The sequence below is a fragment of the Falco rusticolus genome, chromosome 4, assembly GCF_015220075.1.
Source record: "Falco rusticolus isolate bFalRus1 chromosome 4, bFalRus1.pri, whole genome shotgun sequence".
NCBI lineage: Eukaryota > Metazoa > Chordata > Aves > Falconiformes > Falconidae > Falco > Falco rusticolus.
The window spans coordinates 86,784,964-86,812,318 of NC_051190.1; the positions used below are offsets into that span (position 1 = coordinate 86,784,964).

The window sequence follows — 27,355 nt, forward strand, 5'->3', positions numbered from 1 at the left end:
TTTTATGGTCAGTGCATCTCAGAAAGATATAGTAGAAGTGGAAAAGTCTTATGGGAAGGATGACAAAGCTGATCAAAACTTCTGTATGGGAAGAGATTAAGAACAGAAAAGTTCTCGATCTGGCTCTTGGATGAGGAGGGATGTGATCTGGATTTACAGTCATGAATGGCATGGCAAATGTGGATAAAAAATGACTATTCAGTGTTTCTAACAATCCAAGCATTAATAGCATATTTTAAACAAATGCAAGTGTATTCAAATGCAAAACACTACTGCCGATGAGAACAGTGTGACTGGGTTCCGAGAGCCAAAGTTACATCACTTCACAGAAGAAAAGTCCATCAACAGCTATTAAGTACAAGTAAGGTGTGCAGACTGGCTCAGGATGTCCCTTTATTGCACACTACAGAAATTCGGGAGAGAGTATTCCAGGAGATGTATCATGCTGTGCTTCCTGTATTCACGTGTTTTTGGTTTTTTTTTCCTAAGAATCTACTTCTGTTCACTCTTAGAGACTATGTGGTTATTTTTATGATTATACAGGAATATGAAAGTTGAAAAAAGAGTTGGTATTAGAGAAAACAGGAAGTAATGAACAGAAGGGAAAGATATCAGTAAGCCATGGAAAGAAGATGTTCAAAAGAGAAACGAAGAAAGATGCAGATGGGCAGAAGGCAAGATTGGTGCAGGAAATGGACTGAAAAACTGGGAGAGGGGAATCTGCAAAAAGGGCGAAAGTTGAAATATACGTAAAGGAGGGTAGAGACTTCAAAGAATAGTGAATGAATACATGATAGTGGAAATGTGAGAAAATCCTGTATATCTGAATAGTGGAAATTCACAGTAGCGGGGAAAAGGTTTTATTGCTTTCTCATTTTTATTATGTGCAGGTCACCTGGATATGGTAGTGTGTTACGCATGGCTTAATAAGAGAGTATGATACTTCAGAGATGATTTCCTCATGTGCTCGAGGACTAATCTCCAGTCAGGGCTATTAATTTACATGCAGAGGAATTTCACTTATAGCACGATGCCAACCAAACAGCTGTGTTTCTGGACAACTAGAGTCACTTCTAAAGTTCAGATTCTGCCAAATTTAATAAGACAGTATTAAATGCATTCAAATGAAAGCTGCCTACTCTTAATCTTCTTGTTTCCAATTTTAGCATGAGTCTCAGGACAGAGTAGCTCAACTGAAAGCAAAAATTATATGTAACTCTTTGCATAGGGCAGATCCCTACCAAATTGTCTGTAATAAAGCCTTGCATTTTAAATCTGAGAAGCAGCCTTGTTCTAAAATCCTTATTAACTTTAATTCTTACATTACTTACACTTCACGTTAACAAAGCACATAAGGGAATAGTCCTTATTACCATATAAAGTTCTTCACAGTTCAGTGTATACTACCAGCAGAAGTCAAACTAACAAGAATCTTTTTTTAACTTATGGAAGAAAGAAGCAAGTTCTCATCTGATGTAAATTGACATTCCTCTACTAAAGTTAATGGACTAGGCCAATTAACAACAGCTGAAGCTGCAATGTTGGTAGGCCTTTCTTTTCCTCTTTACAGATCAGTCACTTGCTTGATACAGTACTCTTTATGCAAATATGTAAACATGATTAATCACTATGAATTATTAAAAACAGAGCTTGAAAGATAAACTTTCAGCAGAAAGTCTAAAGCAGATAAGAGCTGTGCAAATTGGTCCCAAGAAGACAGAGTTCCATAAATTAGGGCAATAGTGGGCAAGTAATTAGACACCAAATGAGCTAAGGATGCATTTCCTACCCAATATTTATTGGGTGCAGATGTGCTTAATTGTAGATATGCACACACCTTAACAGTAAAATCTGCCAGCAGGCATGCAGAAAATGCTAGAACACAACTTTGCCTTTCTAATAAGATTAGTTGAGGGCCAAACATCTGAAATGGCATATTTGTTTCTTTAACCTTAACTATATCCATGCTTGCCAACAGATATCCGAACTATCAAGACCTACCAGCCTAAGGAAATAGGCAAAGATCCAATAGTCATACAGTGCTTTCCATGAAGCGTGGTATGGTTTTGCAGGGGCCAGTCAGCAAACATGGCACAATGGTGTCTGCTAACACCATCCTGTGAAAGAAATCGAAGTAACTTACAATACTGCTCAGTGTGCCAAGTATACTTGAATACAACCCAAGTAAAGCAGGGCATATTTCTCCTGAGACCAATATGATAATTTTTATCAGAGTAATAATTTTAATTAACTATTCATGTTGTGACAATTTTCCCTCCCCTGGACCTAATCATTAGACAGTATTTAAAATGGCATTTTAAGTACACAGTGTTGAAATTCAATACTGATGTCAAGTCAGAAGTCTGCGTGCTTTATGGTATTTTCAATATAATTTTACAGTGCTGGCAGTGTACACTCCTGAGGGAACGCACCCAATAAAAAGAGCAATCTAGAAATGTGGCTAACAGATTGGTTGTGCATGTTATCCTGTTGACATTCTTTACTCACGCAACTTAATGGGCAGGAGTGTACCATATCCTGTAGAAAAAGACAGCAGAGTCAATGCCAGTGTAAAAATCCCAGTGCTAATTAGAAAAACATCTGTAGCTATTTGGAAATAGAAGTAACCAGTCTTAATTATGGAGATTTATTTAAAATAAGACTTTTTGCGTATTCTTTCCATTTTTGATCTATTAAAGAACTGCTAATGGTACGGCAGAGAAGAAAAGGGAAATATATGTTAATTTTTTGTAAACTAGCATCAGCAAAAATGTTAAGCAAATTTGCCTGCTTCATAAGTTGCCAAGACAGAGCTACAATGTTAAAACCCATCTTTAAAAACTTCCTCATGCTTTGTTAATTGTGCTGAAAAATTAACATATGTTATCTCATTACAGATTCTTAATTTTGAGCTTTTTTGGTCTAGATACTGGGATTTTGGATGGCAGGAAAAATCTAAATTATTAAGAGATACATTCATTATTAAATATTCTCTGCACTTTCAGATACTGTATCTCAGATACGGTGTAGAAACATAGGGCTGAAGAGTCATCATCTTCTGTTTCCCTCAACTCCATGTGGTAGATATTTAATCAAACAGATTTTGGACAATTTTCTCCACATACATTCATCTACTGCCATAAAATTCCCTTACCCTAAGCCTGACTTTTGATCATAAGGCAAATTAAAAAACCCTGAATACTATTAACCACAGGAAAAGGATTGGAGAGCTCATGAAGCAGCACCCATGGCCTAATCCTGCAGGAGCCACTGTTACATTTGAAATTTCCCACACATCCTGGTGAAAGGATCTTACCTGCAGAGGAATACCTTGAGCACTCCAGAGATATCTGCCATCCCAATAAGCTGAGCGTGCTAAACAAGCAGGTCAGGGGGAGTCACTGAAGAATTTAAAACGCCTGGGAGCACTGGCCTTCCTCTTGTCAGATTCAGTCTTGCTGTGGCAATTCAGTGCTTCACAGAAGGGTGAAAATACATGGGAAATCTACTTATACAACGATTTAAAAAAAAAAAAGTTCTACACCTGTATATGCCCTTGCAGGTAACCAACAGAAACCATGAAGCATTGTGTTAGTACAGTATAAATACTGGTTCAAACATGATGAACAGACAGCAGTCCACTTTTTTAGATTCTCCTTAGGAATATCAACAATTACACAGCAAAGGTCTCATATCACAACCTTGATTTATAACTCAAAAATCGCCCTAAACTGCAATAGGATTTCTTCCATGAATTTATCAAACTCCATTTTAGAACACTATAAATCCCTTTCCCTTATTATCTGAATTGCTAAGAGTCATTCCTGAGTTTCTCTCCTTGAATGATTAGAATATATTCCCTTTCTAATTACTTGTGTTACTGAAAATTGTGTAAGGGGGAGGGGACAGAATAAATACGTGTAAAGATATAACAGGTGCAGATCTGTTGAACTGAACTTAAAAAAGCTGCCCTTGACAAAAGTGGGATATGAATAATATTTGATAATATTGACATAGGAAGCTATATTCAAGCATTTGGTTGAATAGTTTCAAGGTAAATGTTTCCTTACAGCTTTGCTGGCCTCGCCAATATTTGTGAAGGCAGTAGACTTGGAAAAATGCATAGGAAACATCTTTGCTAGGTCATTTGTATCTAAAAAAGGTAATATTTGTATTCTATAAATACATTCTGATTTCAGTGTTGTATGAGAAGGCATATTGTAGTCATGTAAATTGGATAGTTAGCATTTTGGGGGTTTTGCTATAGTTACCTAAGTTTGTCAGAACAGATGTTTAAAATCTCATTTTAATCAGGGAGGTATGATTTATGTAAGTTTCTAGTTTTCAGATATTTGTATTATTTTCCGAAGTTTTTCTTCTCTTGAGTAGCAGCTACACAATTCTTATAACGTACTTTCTGCTGTCTGTGGAGAATCTACCTTTCACTCTCCAGCCAAGTGTTCCTTGGCTTCTGTGTACCAAAATATTTGCTTATCTTTTGTTTCTGATTTAAGTGACAGAACTGAATGATGTGACTTCTTAACTCATGGGAATGTGAGTTAAGAATGTAGTGGTGTAGTGAAATAACAGTTTTCCTGCTTATAAGTCATCAATTGTAGCTTCATAGCTGTGATGAGCTTAGAAATGAGCAGGTAATGCATCTCTATGTATATCATTATATTTATTGTTCTGATAATTACATTTGATTTTTGCTCAGGATCATTGTTATCCAGTATTTTTTCTGTAATGCCTTATCTGATGGACTTCAGTGTCTTTCAGAATTATATGAGTAGCTGCTTTTTGTCCTTTCCAATCAGATCAATTTGGGTGCAATCTATTGACGTGTCTCATAAAAATGACAAAGCTCTTTCCTCTTCCTGAAGACTGGCACATATATAATTATGTATATATTTCCACATTTTTTAATTATGAGTACCTTCTTTACATGACTGTAACAATGGATAATTTTAAAGATCCGTGTTATAACTGAACTTTATGAGTGCAGATTCTCTTTGTATATAGGTATATATGCGTGTGTGCAAGCCGTGTGTGCAAGATTTCAGTTTTTACATAGCCTCTGAGTAACCCTCATTCGGATAGGTCTTGGCCAGACTTTTGGCACTGCAGTGCTTTATTAGACTCTCATCGCTAGCCTGTTCATCAAAGAAGCCTTCACGGTCTTCATGACTGAAGTGGAGACACTTACATTAATTCTGAATGTAAACCTAACTTTTAAAAAGCAATTAACTGCTTTTATATTGTAAGGTAAGTTGGCTCTTCTGAAAGAGTTCAGATATCTGTAATGGTTATCTGGATTGCAAAAGACAAACTCATTTGACAATCTAATCTGATCATTTTTAAACTGAGTCCAAGAAATTTCTGACTTTTTGTTCTTATGACTGCTATCAATTTCTGCCTTTCTCTGTCCTGGCTGTCCTAAAGATAGGCCTCTGCTACATCTTTTCCTTGTGCTTAAGTGTCCTTGGATCTCCATGTTAAACATTAATGACTGGCAAAAGGTTTCTTGCCAAGATGTAATTTCCTCAGATGCACTTCCCGGTCAAACGTGGAGAATTATGATATTACATAATGATTGCTGTATATACAGATGCTTGACACTAGTGAGGTTCTGCTTTCTCCCTTTCCGCTCCTTTTTATTCCTGTTGTGTACATCTGGAGGCATGCTGAGTACAAAGTATTCCATGTTTTCTCTCAGATTAGAATTGGGACTTTAATTCTTCTTTCTCTTTATGAACATGACAATGAATATCAAGATTACCGAAATATTCCTGCTTGCAAAATGTACTCCATGCATTCTTATCCACAAATCAGTGCTTTTGTGAGGTGTTGACTTCTGCAAATCACCAACAAGGGAATAAATATATTAAAGGTAGACATATAGAAATAGAACCTGACTGTGACTGGCACTGTGCACAAACACATTGATTTCTGATGATAAAGTGAAGAGTGAAATACAAATGTGTTTCTGTGTGTCGCAGCATTATATGGTCGCTGGGCTCTAACTGCAATAAAAGAAAGCCTTTTGATTATTTCTGAGGAACATTGGAAGTTGCACGTACCCAATTTTTCACTTGCATTTCAAATTCTCCTAGTATGTCTTACAAGATATCTACAGGGAAAAGAAAAAAGAACCAAAAAAAAAAGCAAAAATAAGTTAGAACTCAATGTATGTGATCTGACAGTGCCTAGAAATTATATGCACAGTCATTTGCAACCTGTCTGGATAATTTAGTATTGGCTCGACTCATGTTTAAGGCTAGTTTTCAAACACGTGTGATGAGGACTTCATTACTTAACATACTCTCAAGGCAGACAAAATTTGCTAGTAAGTCAGACAGGATGTAGCAGCTGGTCTCCTGTGCTCTGTCACCCCTGCTGTTTAAAGCAACATTATCAAACAATGCTACCTACAAGATAGGAAGATAAATAATTTGAAAGAGTAAACCTTTTATATTGAACTTCTGCATACATGGACTTGTGTGTGTGCTTTTGTGCTTTATTGAATAAGAACTTGTGGGCTTAAACTACAAATGTAAAAACATTCCTCTTTTTCAGTGACATCTATGATTTTAGCCACATGAAAACCTTTATGAAGTCAGTGGAGTAGTTTAGATTCTTAATCATCTTTATTAGTTTACTAAGAGGTGCTAAATGTCATATTTTCTTTTCCTTTGTGCTCATTTCATTTACACATATTTGTTGTTTTGATCAGTTTAGATACAAAATACAGAAAACTGGTCTTTTATTTTAAACAAATTCAGAACCTCCAAGATAATCAGAGAAAATAATTGTGTTAGGTCCTCTTCTAAGAAACAAGCAAATCTTAAATGTTATTTCACTAAGATACAAAATTATGAAACAGATGGGTATGCTCAGTTAGTGGACAAGTTAGTGATTCTTAATAACCATGTAAGTCTCCTGGTTCTCAGCTGTTTAATTTGTTTTAGTTTAATTGCTTCTTGGCATATTTTGGTCCCTGTTCTTTTTCATAGACATTCGTTTGCTAGCTTATCCCAAACTCAAATTCCCCACATCTCTGTAATAACCTTTATGGTCTTTGTCTTTCCCTTATCTCCCCTGCAAAAAAAATCACAGAATCCTAGAACCATCATAGAATGGTTTGGGTTGGAAGGGACCTTAAAGATCAGGTACTTCCAATCCTCTGCCATGGGCAGGGACAGCTTCCACTAGACCAGGTTGCTCAAAGCCCCATCCAGCCTGGCTTTGAACGCTCCCATGGATGGGGAATCCATAGCTTCTCTGGGCAACCTGTGCCAGCACCTCACCACCCTCACAGGAAAGAATGTCTTCTTAATACCCAATCCAAATCTATCCTCTTTTAGTTTAAAACCATTGCCCCTTGTCCTACTGCTACATGCCCTTGTAAAAAGTCCTCCAGCTTTCTTGAAGGCCCCTTTTAGGTACTGGAATGCCACTATAAGGTCTCCTAACCCTCCCAGTCTGTCTTCACAGGAGAGGTGCTCCAGCCCTCTGATCATCTGTGTGTTCCTCCTCTGGACTCATTCCAACAGGTCCATGTCCTTCTTATGCTGAGGGCCCCAGAGCTGAACACAGTACTCCAGGTGGGGTCTCACAAGAGCAGAGTAGAGGGGAAGAATCACCTCTCTCAACCTGCTGGCCATGCTTCTTTTGATGCAGCCAGGATTCAGGATTTCTGGGCTGCAAGCACACATTGATGGGCCATGTTGAGCTTCTCATCCACCAACACCCCCAAAGTCTTTCCCCTCAGGGATGCTCTCAACTCATTCCCCACCCAGCCCGTATTTGTGCTTGGGACTGCCCTGACCCACATGCAGGACCTTATACTTGGCCTCGTTGAACTTCATCAGGTTCTCATAGGCCCACCTCTCAAGCCTGTCAAGGTCCTTCTGGACGTCATCCCTTCCCTCCAGTGTGTTGACTGCACCACACAGCTTGGTGTCATCAGCAAACTTGCTGAGGGTACATTTGATCCCACTGTGTCACTGACAAAGACGTTAAACAGCACTGGTCCCAGTACAGACCCCTGTGAAGCACCACTCATCACTGGTCTCCACTTGGATGTTGAGCTGTTGACCACAACTCTTTGACTGCAACCATGCAGCCAATTCCTTATCCACCAAGGAGTCCACCCATCAGATCCATGACTCCAAATTAGAGACAAGTGTTATGTGGGACAGTGTCTAATGCTTTGCAGAAGACCAAGTAGATGACATCAGTCAGTCTTCCCTGATCCATCAGTGCTCTAGCCTCATCACAGAAGGCCACCAAATTTTCCAGGCACAACTCGCCTTTAGTGAAGCCATGTTGGCTGTCAGCAGTCACCTCCTTATTTTCCATGTGCCTTAGCATAGTTTCCAGGAGGGTCTGCTCCATGGTCTTGCCAGGCACCAAGGTAAGACTGACCAGCCTGTAGTTTCCCAGGTCTTCCTTATTCCCCTGTTTAAAAACAGGGGTTATGTTTCCCCTTTCCATTTAGTGGGAACTACACTGAACTGCCATGCCTTCTCAAATATGATCCTCAAACCTGACCTTCTTCTACAGCGGGCAGTTCTTTATTCTCCCCATCCATGCCTTTGTCTTCTGTGACTTGAGCAGTGTGGCTGGAGCATTTGCAGGTGAAGACTGAGGTAAAAAAGTCATTGAGTACTTTAGCCTTCTCCATATCCTGGGTAACCAGGTCTCCTGTTTCCTTCTGGAGAGGGTCTGCATTTTCCCTAGTCTTTCTTTTATCACTGATGTACCTATAGAAGCTTTTCTTGTTGCCCTTGGTGTCCCTGGCCAGGATTTAATTCCATCAGGGCTTTAGCTTCCTAACCTTATCCCTGGCTACTTAGACAGTTTTCTCTGTATTCTTCCCCAGGCTACCTGTCCTTGCTTCGATGCCCTGTAGGCTTCCTTTTCATGTCTGAATTTGTCCAGAAGGTCCTTGTTCATCCGTGCAGGCCTCCTGCCTTTTTTTGGCCTGACTTCATCTTTGTTGGGATGTGTTGGGATGCATCGCTGCTGAGCTTAGAGGAGGTGATCCTTGAATATTAATCAGCTTTCTCGCATGCTCTTCTCTCCAGGGCTCTATCCCATAGTACTTCTACCATGAATCCTTATGTTCCAAGTTACAGCGAAGTCACCCAGGTTTTAACACTCTCCCCTAAATCCTACACTGTACCTTTTAGCAGATTTCAGCTGGAGTTGAACCACTCATCTTATTGTAATACTTCTCAAAGATGCCTGAAAAAATCATGCACAGTTCTTGAATTCCCTGTTTCATTTTCAACAAAGATCTATCAAGGGAATCCATTCTCTTTCCTAGCCAGAATGTCTCTTCACTCCAGAAAATGGTAGTATAGTTCTGCACAATGTTTTGGTAAAGCTGCCATGGAGCTTTTGTTTGCAAGTTTGCTCACCACAGCACAGAGGAAAGGAAAAGGACTGGAGAAAGGCATCCTTGTATTGCCACCTGATAACTGTCTGCAGAGCCATGTCGTCAGCCAAGTTGCTGCCTCTTTTTCTCATTGCCTCAAAGTAAATATTACTTTGGTTTTGTGATTGAGGGACAAAGAGCAGCAGCAGAGTAGGAGACACAGATGTTAGATGTAATTTCCTGTCTTCTTTTATCCCTTTTTTAATAAGCCTCTTCCCTCCAGACACATTCCATACTCCTTTTAACTACCAATGCATTATGCTGTTTAGAGTTTCAACTCTGTAGTGAAAATGCCTAAATAGAAAAATGTTTTACTATTTGGCACTTATAAACCTACCCTGAGATTTTACTCTAACAGCTTGCGAAGAACATAATATGAACGAAGTGGACATTAGGACAATCCACATGAAATCCATTTTCCTTTCTTTCTCGATAGACACTTGGGAATATGTGTGTATTCGTCTGGAATGTGATGCCAACCATACAATCAAGTGAAAGAAAACTCTGGGCTTTCTGTATATTTTAACAGATCTATTTCAATAATTTATATTCTTTAAATTAAATTATCATAGCTATAGGAAAAAGGGAACACCTGATAGAGTTCAGATGCGAACAAGGAAATGGTACACTAGGCAGAAGCAGGGATGGACTACCCAAGAGGATTATAAAGTCCTGTCCAAGCATGCACGGTTGGAAACTGTTCAAAAAAATCTCAGCTGGAATTGAAGCTAGTCAGGGATAGGACAGACATAGAGAGTGGCTTCAGTAAGTATGCCAGCAGCAAATGGAAATGAAGAAAAATGTGATCCCACTGCTCAGTGGGATAGAGACCTAGGGACAGAGGACATGGAAAAGGCTGAGATACTTTGTACCTTGCTTGGTAAAGTTTGCAACTAGTGCAGAGACTGGAGGAGCTAAGTAAAGTCCACACCAGAGGAAGACACATGCAAATCGATGTAGAAAAGTCAGTGGCATTAGGTGGGCCGATCCAAAGTGCTGATAGAAGTAGCCACTCTCATTGCAAGGTTGCTGTCAATGATCTTTAAAACATTAGCTAATTTTGGTAGATACCAGAAATTGTCCTTTATGATTGCTCCAATTGATCGGAGAATAGTGAGAACAGTGAATGTTGTATATCTTGATCTTAGAAAGGCCTTCACACAGTCTGCATAGTATCTTTGGTAGCAAATTGGTGAAATACAGGCGGGTAGATGACTACACAGGTGGAGGCAAATTGTCTGGACACCAGGCTCAAATGGTGGTGATCCAACAGCGTGATGTCGAAGTGATGACCAGTTACTAGTGGTAGTCTTCAGGGACTGATGCTGGGGCTGTACTATTTGATGCTTTTATAAACAACCTGGATAATGTGATGGAGTACACCCTCAGAAATGTGTGGGTGATAACAAACTAGGGAAGGTGGTTGGTATGCTGGAACTTAAGGCTGCTGTTCACTTGGACCTCAACATGCTGAAGAAATGAGCTCCCAGAGAACTCATCATGTACAGGAAAGACAAACTCAAAGTTCTGCACTAGGAAAGAAAGGAGCTCCCAGAGAACTCATCATGTACAGGAAAGACAAACTCAAAGTTCTGCACTAGGGACTGAATAATCCAGTGCACCAGTCCAGACTGGTCATCAGCTGGATAGAAAAGAGTTCTGCAGAAAAAGGACCTTGGGTCCTGGAGGTCAAGTTGAACATAAGCAGGAATTGTGCCCCTGTGGTGAAGGTGGCCATCAGCAAGAGCAGAGTCAGTAAGGCTGCAGTAGGTGATTGTTCCCCTCCATCAGCACTGGAGGGGGAACACCTGAAGCACACTGTGTTGGGTCCCCCAGGACAAAAAACACAATAACATGCTAGAGCAAGTCAAGTAAAGGGTCAGAAAGAGGGTTAAAGCCCCCAGGCACATGATGTATGAGGAGAGGCTGGCTGAGAGAACTGGGTTGGTTTGGCCTCTAGAAGAGAAGGCTGAAGGGAGATCTTGCTGTCCTGGGCTGCCTACTGGACAGTGTAAAGAAGATGGATAAGACACTTCTTGGAGGTCTATGATGAGAAGATGAAACATAACAGACACAAGTTGCAACATGGGAAATTCTGATTAAATAAAGGACACATTTCTTGACCATGAAGGTGGTAAACACTAGAACAGTTTGTCTGGAGGTTCTGAAATCTCAGTCCTTGGAGACAGGAACTGGACTGGATACATCATTAAGCAACCTGCCCTAATTTGACCTCCTCTGAGAGCAGTTTGGATCACATCATGTCCAGAGGTCCTTTCTAAATGAAATTATTTTGTGGTTTTATAATAATTTGATTTTTCATAAGTGATGGTAGTTTAGGTCTTTATCTTCACACTCTCTGAGGCATCACTAAAGAAATCAGTGTCAATACCAAAGGAAGGTAACCACCTGGTACCTATAGTTGAGCTCCTGTTGAAAATAAATCTTTAAAAAAGTAATCCATCATAATTTCTATAATTATTTTAAACCCTTAAGAGTATAAATACTACATCAAACACAAAAAAAAATATTGAAAAATCCAAGATTTCTTTTATAACAGGGCAGTTGTATTATTTTTTATGTAGCTTTCCTCAACACACGAATTGCTTCAGTCCATTTTGGTAGGAATCATTCGATATTAAGTAGGAGGAAATCCATCTTGGATGTGGCATATCAATAACATTATTTTCACTCTGCACTTTCCAGTGTGTATTTCCAAGAAAACAAAAAATAACCTCTCTTTCAAGGAAATAAGCACAGTTCTTTTACAAATAGCATGTCTTCTTTGGATGTGAGTCATCAATATATACTATCATGTATCTTAAAACACTTTCAAGAGAGCTTTTAATGAGCCTAATGCAATTTTTCAGTTAAGTCCTGTAACTTGTAATTCAAAAAACATCACATTGACTTTATGTTGAGTCACTACTGTATGAGGCCTTTGCTGCTATGCCTGCTGTGGCTTTGCAATAGACATCCACAGTGTTTAAGAAATCTCCTTGGCTCTGTTGACCTTGATATTAATACTGGGAGGAAGAAAGAATGTAGGGTTACACTTCTTAAGGGATTGTTTTGTGGTTTCAGTTCAAGTTTCATTCAGTTTCTTTGAAAACAAATTGCTTGGGGTTTCTTTTATTAAAAGATAGGAGATTGAAGTTAAAGTAGTTTCTGTATATTACTTTCTACACATTTTCTACTGTAGGTGTACCTGGTTTGAGTGAGTAGACTTGTAATACAGTGAAGGTTGGATGCACTGAGAAAGTTGAATGCACCACAGCCCAACAGCTGAAACTCATTTCTTCATTTTCTAATTGTGTGAGGTTAAAGATCAGTTTCTAAAATAATAACTTTTTAATCTTGAGAGAGAGAGAGTTACTAAATCAAGTTTAAAAAAAGATAACAAAATGATGACCTTTTCTAATGTTCAAGTCTTAGGAGACACATAGACTTCTGTTTTTTTTTCCATTTAGTGAAATATTTGCACTCATAATATCTTTAAATAATTGTGGAGATAACAGAAAATGGATTTTGTTGTTAGTATTGTTGACTAGAGTTCATTCTAATTTATTATATGGATTTACTCCTAGTATTAATGTAGGTTGAATACACACTGCTGTATGAGTGCTTTCCACTTATAACAGTGTTAAGGGTTGCTAACTTTTCACTTGAACTGCAGGTGCAAATTGTGTGCTGCAGATAAATTCACTCAGATTCTGAAAGGAGAGAATGTGTGTGTTGCACATTGTAGAGATTCTTTGCTATTTCTTTGTAAATTTGGAAAGAAAGTCTGTTGGCGATCTATTTCTATATTTGTGTTTCTAAATAGAAACATGAAAGCTAAATTTTTAAATCATGACCACTTGAAGAAACAGAAACAAAGTTCTAAGCTAGCACTGAGTTAAAGATGAATTAACATTTTATGAAGCTGAACTATCCAGTTTGCCCAAATGAGTATGTAATTTGAACAGTATATAAATATGCCATAATACAAGCAAATGGCATACTTAATCTATTAAAAAATGGAGGGACTACCAATTGTATCACTATGTTTACTTTTAAAGTATAAAAATGACCATGTGATTTTCCCTCATTATCCTGCCCTTCTTTCATATTGTCTTCATCTAATACCTGATAAAAATGGCAACTGATAAGAAAAATACCGTGGTACATTTTTTGAGTCACATGTCTTTACAGTTATTATAGATTGAAAATTTAACAGAAGAGTAAAAAAATCATTAATCAGTTATATAGTTTGTTATGCTAAGATTTTAAAATTATTTCGTATGTCTTGCTTGGATATGATTCTAATAAGTGTAAAGGCAGCCTTTACTATGAATTTAGTGACTGTTTACAGGGATTCCGTTAAGCCTTACAGAACTTAATGTACTTAATTTCATTGCTCAGGTAATATAATTTTATGTAAATTTAACAACAAAAATATGATTAATCAAGGAGAATGTAATCTTTGCAAAATATAAAAATTATTAACTCTTTAAACATCCAATTAATTTTTTTTTTGTTTACCTAATAAAGAGCAACAATGTTGTTCTTTAAATCCACCTGCCATATATGATGGGCATCCTTAATTTTGACCTATAGCATCATCTATATGGAGATATACTTTTCACCGATGATTGATATGCTTAAGGTAGCTTTTTGAAGCCTGAAAAATAAATTTAAGGTGTTTGAAACCTGGAAGTTACTGCTAACAGAATTTTCAGAATAGACCTTTAAGATGCACTAAATATCTGAATGCACTTCAAGTCAGATTACTTTTCAAGTTTAAATATGTAGAAGCATTTATTAGCAGCAAGGCTCCAACAAAGTCTTTGCAGGCAAGAGGTAATTCTGTCTCCTATGTAAATCTTTGGGGAAGTTGGTACTCTCTGTGGTTACAGTTGATACAGGATAGTAGGAGCTAAATGAGAAAATTGGGAATACTGCAGAACATGCGGTGAACGGCATGAAACTGGAAAGAGTGGTTAAGGTACCTAAACCAAAACGCAGTTCCAAACATGTGCAGCTTACCACAAAGTGATGTATTGTGGTCATACAGACTGTAGCTCACAGTGATTTGGCTTGGGTGATTAGCCACTCAACACTACGTGCTTGCATCTTGGTACCTATATTAACTGGACTGGAGAAAAAAATACTGTTGATTAAAATATAAATCTCTTAGGTGGAAGTTGGTGGCAGTAAATCATGTGAAACTGTAGCTAAATTGATCCAGCAACTTCTATGCTACCATTTTCGATTCAAGTAAATTCACCTTAGTGATACTGTAACCAGAACATTGCAGTACATAAAAATACAAAATAAATTCATGTAGGAGCAGCAAGAATGCCAACTGTATAATCTTCACACTGTACATCTCTTAAAGGCAGTAAGTAGTGATTGAATATTTTATGCTGCTTATATCTTTCGAAGTGTAATTATCTCCAGCAGTCTATAGACATTTCTTATCTTCATGGGGGATTCTCAGTAGAAGTAGCAGTAACTTTGAAAATCTAGTGTACATTTCTTCTTTTTGTTATAAAATAGAAAGCTTATGAATAGCATGTATTATATGGGTAGTGTAATGTACAGATTTGCTGCAATTTGATCGTTATTTGGCTTTCTGTATTTTTCTATCATATCCAATAAAATAAGAGAGAAATTACTGTTAAGTGTTAGATTGAATAAATTAGCCAAGACTGGTAATAATGATCATTCTTACTGCTTCCCTCCATGTCAGAAAGTGATGTCTGAAACTTGCTGCTCTTGCTCTTGTTTCCAGTTATTTGAAGGAGAACCTTGTCTGAACAGGAAGATCAGGACAGCTTTTGAAATTATTTCAAAACAAACAGAGTTCTTTCTGATTTCATATTTTAGGGTTTAGGTGTATGCATACACCACATTTTTTTTCATGGGAACTTACTTATAAAGGTAATAAAACCTTCATTTAAAACCAGCAAAAGACATTTTTCTTGTTTTTAATTTGTCAGATGATACTCAAAATATTTTAATTTGTTTAACTGTTCTTCTGCCAGGAAACAGAATTGCCTTTGTACTGAGAATCACCAGAGCATAAACCTGTACATAAATGCTTCATCATAAGTGAATTGTTTCTCAAATGACATATTTTATGTATTTGTGTTCCATTTAATTGTGTTATTTATATTGACTTTATTGCAATCTCAGTGTCCTGATTTATTTTGATCAGTGTCAGTTTCTAAGTAAAGGATTAAAATGTATCTAAGATTTTCTTTTATTTTTAAGTAGTTGTCTTTTTATTATACTTTTCACTCTTCATTTGTGTCTTAACTGGCTGACTACTTTAAAACTCCATTGAAGTCCATTGAAGTAGTCAGGAATTAGAAGTGTTTAACAAGTGGTAAAATGAAGTGGTTTCTGAGGAAAAAACAAAAAAGCAGCCTCTAGCTACTTGAAAAACTGGACTTTCCTCAGTGGAGCACTTGTCTATATAAGGCACACTTTCCATCAGAGATGCTGCTTCCGTTTCAGCATAAAATAAGCTACCTTTGTAACATGAATTACCAACCATTTACATCAGTTCTTGTGAAAATAAGGACTTTAGAATACAATTATTTACAAGAAAATAAATTAAATCTTGCTTTTCATCCATTTTAAAAATATCAAGATAGCAAGAGGATCCAGTTTTGCTATTATTTTGTGAAAAGTAATATACATTTCCTGTATCAGTAAATTTCTGATGCTCTTGGAATACAAACATATCAAAATACTGAAATCAGTTTATTGTTTGTTTTGTTGTTTAGCGTTTGGTTTGGTTTGGTTTGGTTTTTCTTTTTATAAGCCCACACAAATACTGACAGTGTAAAACCAACAATATGCATGACTAAGCCACCCACCATGCAAGGGAAGTAGTCAAATAAAAGATGGAAATTTATCAGTGCATTGAAGAGATAAGACCTGATTTATTTCTGTTGTGATTTGGACAAGTACAAATTTTAGCATCTGTGTGTGTTTTTTAGACCATTTAACTTAATTTTTTCCCCTTATGCTCCTCCTTTTAAGATGCTGCCATACCCTCACATTAATATTTAATCTCTTTTTCCCAGCAGACAAGAGTATTTTATTTCAGCTCAAATACCTGAGCAAATATGTATCCTATCTACATAAGAACTTCAGAGACAACCATGAAGGGGGAGAAATCATTATATTTCACACAGTCTTGCAGCTGTAAGAGACATCAATCTCATCTTCCCTGTAAAAATATTAAATTAGTAAAACCAGTCCATCATGATAATTGTATTTTTTCTTTTCCACCACCAAGACCTTGTTCATCTTATTAGATTTTAGTGTCTGTGTATATGCTTGGGTTTGGAATGTCTACTATGGCTCTTAGGGAAGGTAAGCTTGCAGCAGCGACTTTCAGGCAGGCTGCTATTGTACCTGGTTTGCAACAGGTCTTTTTTCATTGAAGATTTGTATCTCAGAATACTAATAGGTACTTTCTTTTCTGAATATAGAAGTCTTTTTAGATAGTCAGGAATCATTTCTTTTCTGTTACAGTGTTACCTGAACCAGGGTATGAAAGTTTAGCTATTTAAACAGATACTCTTATTTAGGACATGTCTTGTGTTATTTATTAAGGCTGAAATAATTCCCTATGAATGAAAATCATGCCTGTGTTATGCTTTAATAGTTAGATTTGCTCCCAGTAGCAATATAGTACATACCTGTTTAAAATGTGTAGTCCAGGTGGTATGTGATGTGAGAACAGAGGTGGGCTATTATGTACGTATTTTCTCCTAGCTGAGCTTGGGTACAACCCTGCAGACAATTTGGGAATGGCATAGTCTTTGTGTTTTGCAGGAGATGACTTTAAAAATGGGAGAAATATCATGTTTGTAATTACCTCAGGGAAGGAAAAAATAAAATAATAATAAAAAAAAGAGTAACCATCCTTTGGCACTGAAAAGTAAAAGGAAAGGAAAAAGCTGCCATAGCTGAAGGTGAGACATACCTCAGGGCCCACTGCAGTTTGTTTCAAACAGCTGAACTGGTACCATCACCTTGGAACCTGAAAGCCTGGGTTACAACCCCACTATTTCCCAACTGGAAGGCACAAATGTATTTGGATTCTTTGAATTCTCTGGCCAGCCATTGGGAAAAGTGTCTCAAAACAGTTTTTCTAAGAAGTACACTGTTGTTCACACTAAAATCCACAGCAATCTGAGAGAAGCACTGAATCAACTAAGCTGATAAAAAGAGACAATGCTACTGTAGTCTTATACTTCTTATGCTGTCAGTAGTTTTCTTGTGCGCTATTAAAGACAGTCTGCCTTGCTCCTATTTCTGCTTATGTCAGTGCCTTCTTAACTGTATTTCCTTTACTTTTTTCTTGGCTGTCATCCAAACCATTTAAAACCTTGTAAAATAATATTTCCAAGTTACAGTGTGGCTTGAAGGTTGTTTGTTCACAGCTAGTTTCTCAGCTGTTATCATCTGAGTTTCTCTTGGGCTTTTTCTTACCTAGATTGTTGCATTATCGGCCTGTGTCTTTGCTTGATCACCAACTTACAAACAGTACCATTATAATCAGATGTTCAGATAACCTATTATGCTATACATAACCTATATCTATGGCTAGATCGCATAACCCTAGAATTATTACATAAAAATCTCAGGTGTGCTCCAGGAAGAATTTCTCTGGCACATGGTAAAGGAGGACTGTAGTACTGTATTTGTATTCTTCATACCTCAGGTAGAGGGGTCCTAGAAGCTACTTTTTAAAGAATTCAGTACCATCAAGAACTGGTGGGTACTGAATCAGTGTCAATGCACCTAAGTAATGCAAGTTAAGGAATGATAGCATGGAGAGAGACTGAAAAATCTCAGTTTTTTTCCCAAACTAGCTTCAATTAATAAGCAGGACACCTGGTGATAAAATACTTTTAGAGATGAGGGTCTGGCTGAAGAAAAGATTTCCAGAGGAGACAAAACAAATCAGGTGTTGCACCACTGGTAGAAAATGCTGCCCAGTTTTATGAGATCTGGTTAAATTTTTCATCATATTTATGAATGACATGTCCAGGAAAGATTCTGTGAAGTCCACCGGAGATTTCATCAATGCTAGCCTGTTCTCCCTAGAGGTCTCATGTGTGCCTCAGGAGTGCCAGAAGTACAACATCCTCTTGTTCTAAGCTCTAGCATTAGTAAAGTGTGCTTTTCTGTCTGTATATAGAAACATTTGGGTTCTTTAGGTTAGTAATTTACATTTGTTGGGATAGAATGCACTACCTTGCATTCATCTTCTTTGTTTCTATAAATCAGGGGTCCTCAAACTATGGCCCATGGGCTGGATACGACCCCCCAGGGCCCTCAATCCGGCCCCCAGTATTTAGAGACCCCCCTGCCCCCCCCCCTGCCCCCCCCGCCAGGGGTTGTGGGGGGAAACCAAGCAGCCGCAGATGACTGCCTGCCACTTCATCCGCATGTCAGCCCCCTGTTTAAAAAGTTTGAGGACCCCTGCTATAAATGAAACAATGAAGGCAGAAGTAAAGGCTAAATTATTAGAAAACGTGTCATTGAAGAAGTTGGTGACTTGCTCTGCAAACACACTGAGAAAAATTGTAGTTCCCATTCTGGTTTGCCTTCTTGCACTCTACTGAGGTGGGAGACTCTGAAGTTGTGTTTATTTTCAGAACAGTTTATGTAGTTGCTAGACATGGGATCCAAATTTTTTGGTAAGCCCCATCCTTAGTCCTCACATTCCCTAATACAGGATTATGACTGGAGTTAAAGAGGCATGACTGCTGAAACTTCCAATATTAGTCCCATTTCCTTCAAATATTTAGTATATGTGTGTGCTTTTTTGAGCATTTACGTAGCTTTACAGAGATGCAATGAAATGAAAAAAACCCTCACATTTTAACTCATGCTATTCAACCCTTCTGCAGTTTGTTTACTTCAGTTTATTTCATGCTCTTGGAACAGGAAACTTCTAGTATTCCGAAGTTACTGCCTGTGTTGCATTTCACACTAAGGGCCCCATTCTGGTCTGACTGAAACAAGCATAAAACTACTACAGTGAATTTGGGTATGTAGGTGTGTTGAGCTTTTATTTTAGTGTCTTTTCCTGATTATTGACATGTGAAACACCAGCTATAACTTGAGACTAAGTATATTATTATGCACTGAATTTGAAATTTGTTTTATGGGTTCATAAAATCTTGCAACTGTGCGATATTTGTAGAATATTTGAAGATTACTTGACCCTTGAACCTCTGCTGATATTTATCTTGACAAAGATTTTTATTTCCTCTCATTTTGCATAGCAAGGATTCAAGATGTATGGTTGAAATACCATGCAGAGAGATATCACTGTCAGACTTGAGATCAGCCATTTTTCTATTGATCACTAGATTCTGCAGCTACCCATGCAAGTAGTTGAAGACCATATGGATTACCAGTTGGGTATCTAAAATAATAGTTACTTTTTTCTTTTTTTTTAATGAGGTGTACTTTTTTTTTTAAAGATGTAAAATACCAAGTACCATCTGTACACAAACATCAGCCCATTATTAATTTACAAATAAAAGTAAAAAATAAAATTATAATGATGAGCTGTTCTCAAAAGCTGTGGAGAGAAAAAATTTCTTCTTACAATAAATTTATATTATGTTTCAAAGAAAACTTGTGTCTTTCACATAGGGATACAAAATAAACTCTAATTGTATGTTCAGAACCTAGTATGATATTTCATTCCTAGGTCAGATCGCAGAAACAAGTAATGCATCCGATGTGTAACGACATACTCTGACTGTCTGCTCTTTTGTTATTATACCATGAACCTGAATGTATTCTTTGTTCAACTTCCTTTATTATAATGTCTTTGACAGAACCATACCCAAGTGATTAGAAGTGAGGAATAATAGAGCTTTACAGTGGAGAAGAAATACTGTATTTATTTTATAGCTATTTTATTATACTTATTACAGTTTTAAAAATATATATTTTATATTAAAGTGACTTCTAACATAGAAAAAAGCATGAATCAAAAGGATAGATTTTCTAATTTTTCTTCCAAGTTTGAATTAAAATCAGGAGCTGAATCTAGAATTTTGGCTGTTCTGTGTTTGGTAGGTCAGAATGAACTCCTGGAAACAAATTTCCTTGAACTTGGGAAAATTCGGGATGAATCCATGTCTGACCTTTGCAGGCTAATCCATCTCTTTAAGGGTTTAAAACATGAAAAATAAAATCATAAGATTCAGATTTTTCATGGAAACTGTCAGAAAAATGTAGAATCACAACATAAGGTAGTCTACCTGACATTAAAGTCCATTTATAATCATAAGCATGAACATTGTTTTAAACTGTCCAAACTGCATTTTATGTGCATTTTGAACATGTACATATTTTCTTGTCAGCAAGAAGATCAGTACAGTGCTGTCCAAATTGTTCATTTCATTATTTAGCCTTTCTAGTGACAACATGACCATCAGCCTTGCTTATAGAACTTCATTTAATTAAAATTTCATTCACCGTAGGAAGGATGAGGAAGTGAATCACGTCTCAATAGGGGAAATCTGGAACAGGAAAGCATGGTTGTTGTGCACTGAAACAACAGCCGCAAGGTACTAGGTCATTTTGAGGTTTGCGTTTGAGGCAGAAGCTTTACCCAAGATGACTCGGACTGGAATTGTCTGTAATGTCCAGGTCCCACCAAAATTACAGAGGCATTACATACATCCAAATTAATAGGCATGAGACTGTATACCTGATCGTTCAAAACCAATGTAGGTGTTCTATACGAGGCTTATCTAGTTATTTTTCCAGGTGCTAAATTTTTTACATTACAGTATGCTTATTACTACATTCTGAAAAAATTGCCTAAGCCATGGCAAGAATTTTAAAGCAGAAAAAAATTGCTGTTCGAGAAGGCTGGTTTGTGAGAAGTACATGGTTTGGAAAAACCACCATTCTTCCATCCCTGTGGATAGTGAATTGTTTGTGGAAATTCTCTCTTTGCATAACTGCCTGTTCTAATATAGCGTGACTAAAATGCCTTGACACCCAGCCGTCCCCCCAGGATGACTAATGCCTAGTGTACACCACTCTCTTTCGTAAAAGAGGAAAGCTTGATTTTTTAGTTAGGTTAGGAGCAGCTGCCCCCTCCAGCCCAGGACTCCATCCTACCCCAGCCAGTAGACCCAGGGACCTGGGCTCTCTGCCCAGGCTGAGACACATAGCTGCTACTTTCCTGTGTGCACGTTCAATCAGTAGCAAAGTACAGAATGTGTCCCAGAGGCTACCTGTGTGCTAATATATTGTATGTCAAGAAATTATACTTCTGATGTAGGGAAGTTGAGAATCAAATATCGAAATGCCTCTGTGGTTGGTTCTCAAATGCTATCAAATTTTGGTAGTAATTGTTAGAATATATTGCTGAATCTAATCACACATGGCTTAGTACTGATTTGGTTCATACTGGTTTTGATGTGAATTGTGGCTCTAGGTTTTGATCTTATTTTTCAGTTAGTGCTTGAAGGATGGTGGATAATCTTTCATTATATTCAGATATATCCATATAATATCCTTGGCTTTGCTGGGTTTACATGAGTGTTACTAAGAGTTTACCTCAGTGTTGGTAACGTCGAATTTAATACTTAAAAGAATTGTGGAAGTGCTTTGAACTGGAAGATGATACACAGGTTTCCTGCACAGCTCTGCCAATGCACCGAAGTTCTGAATGACCATATGCTTGGTGTTAGTTTGGGGTTCTGTCTGAGGAGAGTTATAGGGTAGTTTCAGTGACAGTTTGAAAAAAGGACAATTATACTGAAAGAGTGAGCTATTTAAATGTAATTGGAGGAAGCACCTAACAGGAACATGTAAATGTTGTGCTTGCATCCACCAAACAACAGAGAAGTAACTTGCACTTTCTGTCTCTCTGTACTGTTGTCTGTGAAGCCTCAGATTAATCAGTTTGATCAGTCACTGGAAAGAACAAGTTAAAAAACACAGCAGGCAGGTTTCTGAAAGCCCTGTCCTCTTTTCCTCAGAGAAGTCACTAGCCATTGCACATGCTGGGAAAAGAATATAAATCCTGTGCCTACCGAAATAACAGTTCCCACAGTCTAGGATTAACACAAGTTTGGTGGGGGGCAGTTGGTATGATGAAATTACTATGCACTAGTTAGGTAATTAGGAGGTTTTCCTTCTCCATCTGATGTTTATTAGTGTGAGAGGGTTATTTATCTTTCTCATAGCAGTTTATGACTCCCTGTGATAATGTCACAATTTTGTTTTAAAGGTGATATGACCTCAGGACACGTTTTTGCCCAGTTTCTTCAAATACCTGTCAGAGCTAACTTTTAGCATGGTCACTGCTTAATTACTATAACATCCTTGATTAATTCTGCGGTGCCACTGGTGAACTCTGAAGTGAGTGCTTACTGAAGTGAGTCAAGGAAATTTAGGAGCTACTAGCACTAAGGTTCACTGATAGGCAAGATTTTTAGAAATTTTTCAAAAATCTTATGGGTCATATGAGTGTTCTGGCAAAGCCTTTCAGTTAAAATGGCTTTTAATTATATTTTGGGGAAGGCTTATGTGTATCTGGGTTTTTTTTAGAAACAAGTGCCACATTAAGCAGCATCTGCCCTCAAGCCCCAGCTGCTTGTTTCTGCCCTTTACTCATTGCCCTCTCTTTTAGCCAATCCAGCTATTTCTGTGGCACAAGATAAACTGTATTCAGGAAAGAATTTAAAATTACTTTTGTTCCTTTTTTCTGCTGCTGTTCAAATGATATCAATTTGATAATGTGTTATTCTCCTGTCTCCACTAGTGAAGAAGGTAGTAAGGCATTGAGGACTGGCAAATTGGGTAGGAAATTGAGAGAAGGAATAGGAGCTATATAATCTGTTTTAGGTACCAAAACAAACGTGTGTGATTTTTTTACCCTTGTCAGCCAAGAGCTGCATGGTTACTCATCTTCCTAGCTGAAATCTATAAAACCATTATGCATTTTTCAGACTTTTTACATGCTTTGCCAATAAACTGTTGTTAGTCTGTCCCTCTCCCTGCTCTCAAACAGATTCTGTCTAAATTATTTTCTTGAAGCTTTTCCAGGGAGTTCATTGTTAAAGATTTACAAGTACTGAATGAGGCTCTCCGCTGTCTTATAGAGGATATTTTTCGCAAGTAAATTGACACATTCACTTCTAAAGGGCATTCAGTTAAACAATTACATGCAAACATCCTCTGTCTCCCTGCGTTTTAGCCTGACTCAAGACACTAATTCATTCTCATCTCTTTTAAACTGCCTTCAGAAAGACAGGGAAATGAATGTATTCAGAGCAAAAATAAAAATACTACAGAATGTCCTCAGATTCCTCAGAAGTGGGCCAGGACATTAGATTTTAGGGCTGGTTTTAAGTTTACAGAAAGTTTGCAGTACACATATTCATTGCTCAGGAAGCCTATTTCTAGTGAATGCTGAACTGGAAATTCACTTTCATGGAATACATGGAATAATTTTTTCTCAGAAAAAACCTGAGAAATGGGAATGTGATTCCTAAAATATAGCCAAGGAGATTATTCCCTTTTCTATTCCCTTAATGTTTGTATGAAGAGAGAAGTAATGAGAAACATGAATAGAGGGCTGGGGGAGGAGAAAGGCAGCAGACTTCCATCCTGTAGACAAAAATTATTGACAGACTTATCAGCTGTACTGTATAAATTCTTGCAGTAGTTACCAATGACTTAAATCAATAACACTGCAATGTAATCTAATAACTGTACAATATTTCCTTCCCACCTTGCCTTTTTTCTTCCGCAAGCTAGAAAACATGTCTTTTCCTATGAAAAAAATACTGGCTTGAGTAATCATATATGAAGTTAATAATGTGCTTTATTCTGCTGCTCTGCAGGGTTTCCTATACAGATGAATGACTCCGATCACTCGCTGTTTCAGCATTCATTTCAAGGATGCATGCAGTTTATTCACGTGGATGATCAGCTGGTGGATTTGCACGCAGTGGAGCAAGGCCAGCTGGGAAGCTTCGCCAATGTCACCATTGACATGTGTGCCATTATTGACAGGTAAGTTGTTGAGTCATCTCTGATACTCTGAGATATGTCCTGCATATTCTGAAATTATACAGTTAGAGAGAAAAGGTTGTTCTGATACTGTCAGTGGTTGTGTCACAGCAGTCCTACCTTTTTAGCAGTGGGAACTATACTTAGATGATAGTGGTGATGCCTTTAAGTTGTAGATTGTGCAGAGGAGAAGGTGAAAAGCTCTTGTAAGTCAAATTCAGCTCACAGGTCAATAGTACAGCTGCTTTGAATAGAGGGAACTCTCACAAAAAGTCACAGATTTTCTCTATTTCTTACATGACTTATGGAGATCTTTTTGCAAGTGGAAGGTCTGCTTCCTGGCTTCAGTGCCTTCTGGCTTCGCTGAATTCTTCAGAGAACTGAAATAGGTCCACATGTATGCACAACTGTGCATGTAATAAATGCTCAAACTTTATTAAAATAATGCTTAAGTCATGGTGTTTTTTGTTTTTTTCCAAACTGAGTAATTCAGAATTATGGTAGGCTTTTGCTTTTGCTGAAAAGCCCTACCTTTTCAACCACTTATCTGTGTTAATATCAGTTGCTCCTTATTAAGTGTTTCTTCTTTGTCAGTAAAAAAGAAAACACTAGGAGAGAGAAGGAAAGAGCAAGTAGCCCAACTCCTGAATGCAGGCAATTTGGCTCATCATGAGAATTACCTACATATTAAATCCATTGCAAGTCTGCTGGAAAGCTGAAAATGGCTTTTTTTTTAATTCTGCTTTGAAAGAAGCATAGATTACAAGAACCTAGAACCCCAGAATAATCCAGGTAGCAAATAGTCACAGGGATTCTTGTGGTCCAAGCACTGCTCAATGCAGGTCCAACTTCAAAGCTATGTCAAGTTGTTCAGGGCCAAGGACCAGTCAAGTTTGAGTATCTCCAAGGAAGGAGATTCCACTGGCTGAGTGACTCTGGATATCGTCAGAAAATATCTGAATTGTTATGGTAAAGAAATTAATGTACTTTTAATTTCCTACTTTAAGTTAAAGGAATCTCAATGAGAGAAATGCTACTGTGAAAAAATGAAATATGGCATTCTGCTATGGTCTTGCAAAATGCTTTCCCTTCCTCAAATGTAAACATCAGATTTCAGTAAATAAGTTGTGGTGGGTTCATCATGGCCAGCAGCCAGACACCCACCCTACCTTTGACTCAATCCCCTGTCCCAGGAGATAGGGAGAAAAATAGAAGGAAGGCGAAAAGATTTGTGGATTAAGATGTCCATTTAATAAGAGAAGCAAAACCTGCATACACAAGTAAAGCAAAAAGAAGCATTTGTTCAGTACTTAGATCAGCAGGGAGATGTCCAGCTGCTTCTTGAGAAACAGGGCCTCAGCACATATAATGGCTGTTTGGGAAAAGAAACTCCATAACCCTAAACATCCTCCCTTCCTCCTCCATTCCCTGAGTTTTTACTGCTGAGTGTGACGTTGTGTAGTGTGGGATACTCCTATGATCAGTTTGGGTCAGCTGTCCCAGCTGTGTCCCCTTCTAACCTCTTGCCCACCCCCATCCCCCTGGCCTTTGCGGGGGAGGGTGTGGAGAGAAAGCCTTCACACTGTGCAAGCCCTGGTCAGCAGCAGCCGAAGCAGTGGTGTGTTACCGACACCGCTTTAGCCAGCACTGAGGGGCACAGCACCATACAGGCTGCTGTGAAGATTAACTCAGTAACTTTATCCCAGCCAGACCCAGTATACTTACATATAGGAATATATATGTAAAAATATACTATTATAATAAATCAAGGTAATAATGATGATGATGATGATAATCATCATCATCATCAATAATGTCAGTGTGAAGGAGGATGCTTTGTGGCGTACTAGTGAGTTGTTCTGGCATGTCAGGCTCCTTTAGATTGCAGCTTCTCATGGACCTGTAGAGGGCTGAAGTCATAGTGGAAAGAGGCAGTGAAGAGCTGCTGTCATAGGGAAGAAGTTTGTTCGCTCTGTCTCCTCACATACAACTGAAATTAGGCTTCCTGTGGTTCGCAGTTGGTACATTGAATTTCTTAGTTTTATTTTGAATATTTGTTTTCAGAAATGTAAACTGCCTTGGAAGAAAGGATGTGAAGATACATCTAATTAAGTCTCTGCTTTTTCCCCAGTGGATAAATCTAAGCTTATCTGACAGTTTGTATTGATCCCACTTATGTCAGTGTCGATTAGAAATAATTCCATCATCATAGTGAAGTTAATCAGAATTAGGCTTTCACAATGTATTACAATGTAATTACAATTAACTGACAATCTAAGTTAATTAGAATTGGAGCTTTACAGTGCAATTTTGAAAAATGGGATTTAAAGCTTCCTGTATGTCAGGCGGCTTACTTTTGAAGTGAATGTCTTATAGATGTTACTCTTTATAAGGTATTTATTTTTATAACATATGATAATATATATTCACATATTTCATACATCATAATTCCATATGCCATATTATATTAAATGCCTATTACTATATTAAAATATTATTATGCTTTATATCTTTAATATTTATTTTATATTAGATTTATCTGATATAGTTCATAGATATAGAACTATAAACAACGGTGGTTTATATATGTTTATGTATGTATGTTTCTTTAGATAATAAACATATTCTCACTCTGTTTCTCTCTTCTGCCACCATGGACTCTGATATCCTCATTATATAAATTAAACCTATATGTCTTACATCTATGCTTTCTAAGCACTGGAAGATTTTGTTGCAAGCAGAGTAACAATTGTATAATGATAAGGCATTAGAATAGTGTCCAAATAATTTTCTTAGAGTTGGCTTTGGTTTTTTTAAGGATTAAGGATTGAGGTGTAATCTAGT

The 27,355-nt window shown here is 37.6% G+C and overlaps 1 protein-coding gene across 2 annotated transcripts in view; it reads left to right on the forward strand.

The window, feature by feature from the left end:
* CNTNAP2 (contactin associated protein 2) overlaps positions 1–27,355 on the forward strand; it is a 1,157,745-nt gene that overhangs the window by 667,938 nt on the left and 462,452 nt on the right. For both annotated transcript variants that reach the window (XM_037385402.1, XM_037385403.1), the window contains one exon: positions 24,343–24,514. In XM_037385402.1, the coding sequence (XP_037241299.1) occupies positions 24,343–24,514 (172 nt within the window). The remainder of the gene's footprint in view (positions 1–24,342; positions 24,515–27,355) is intronic.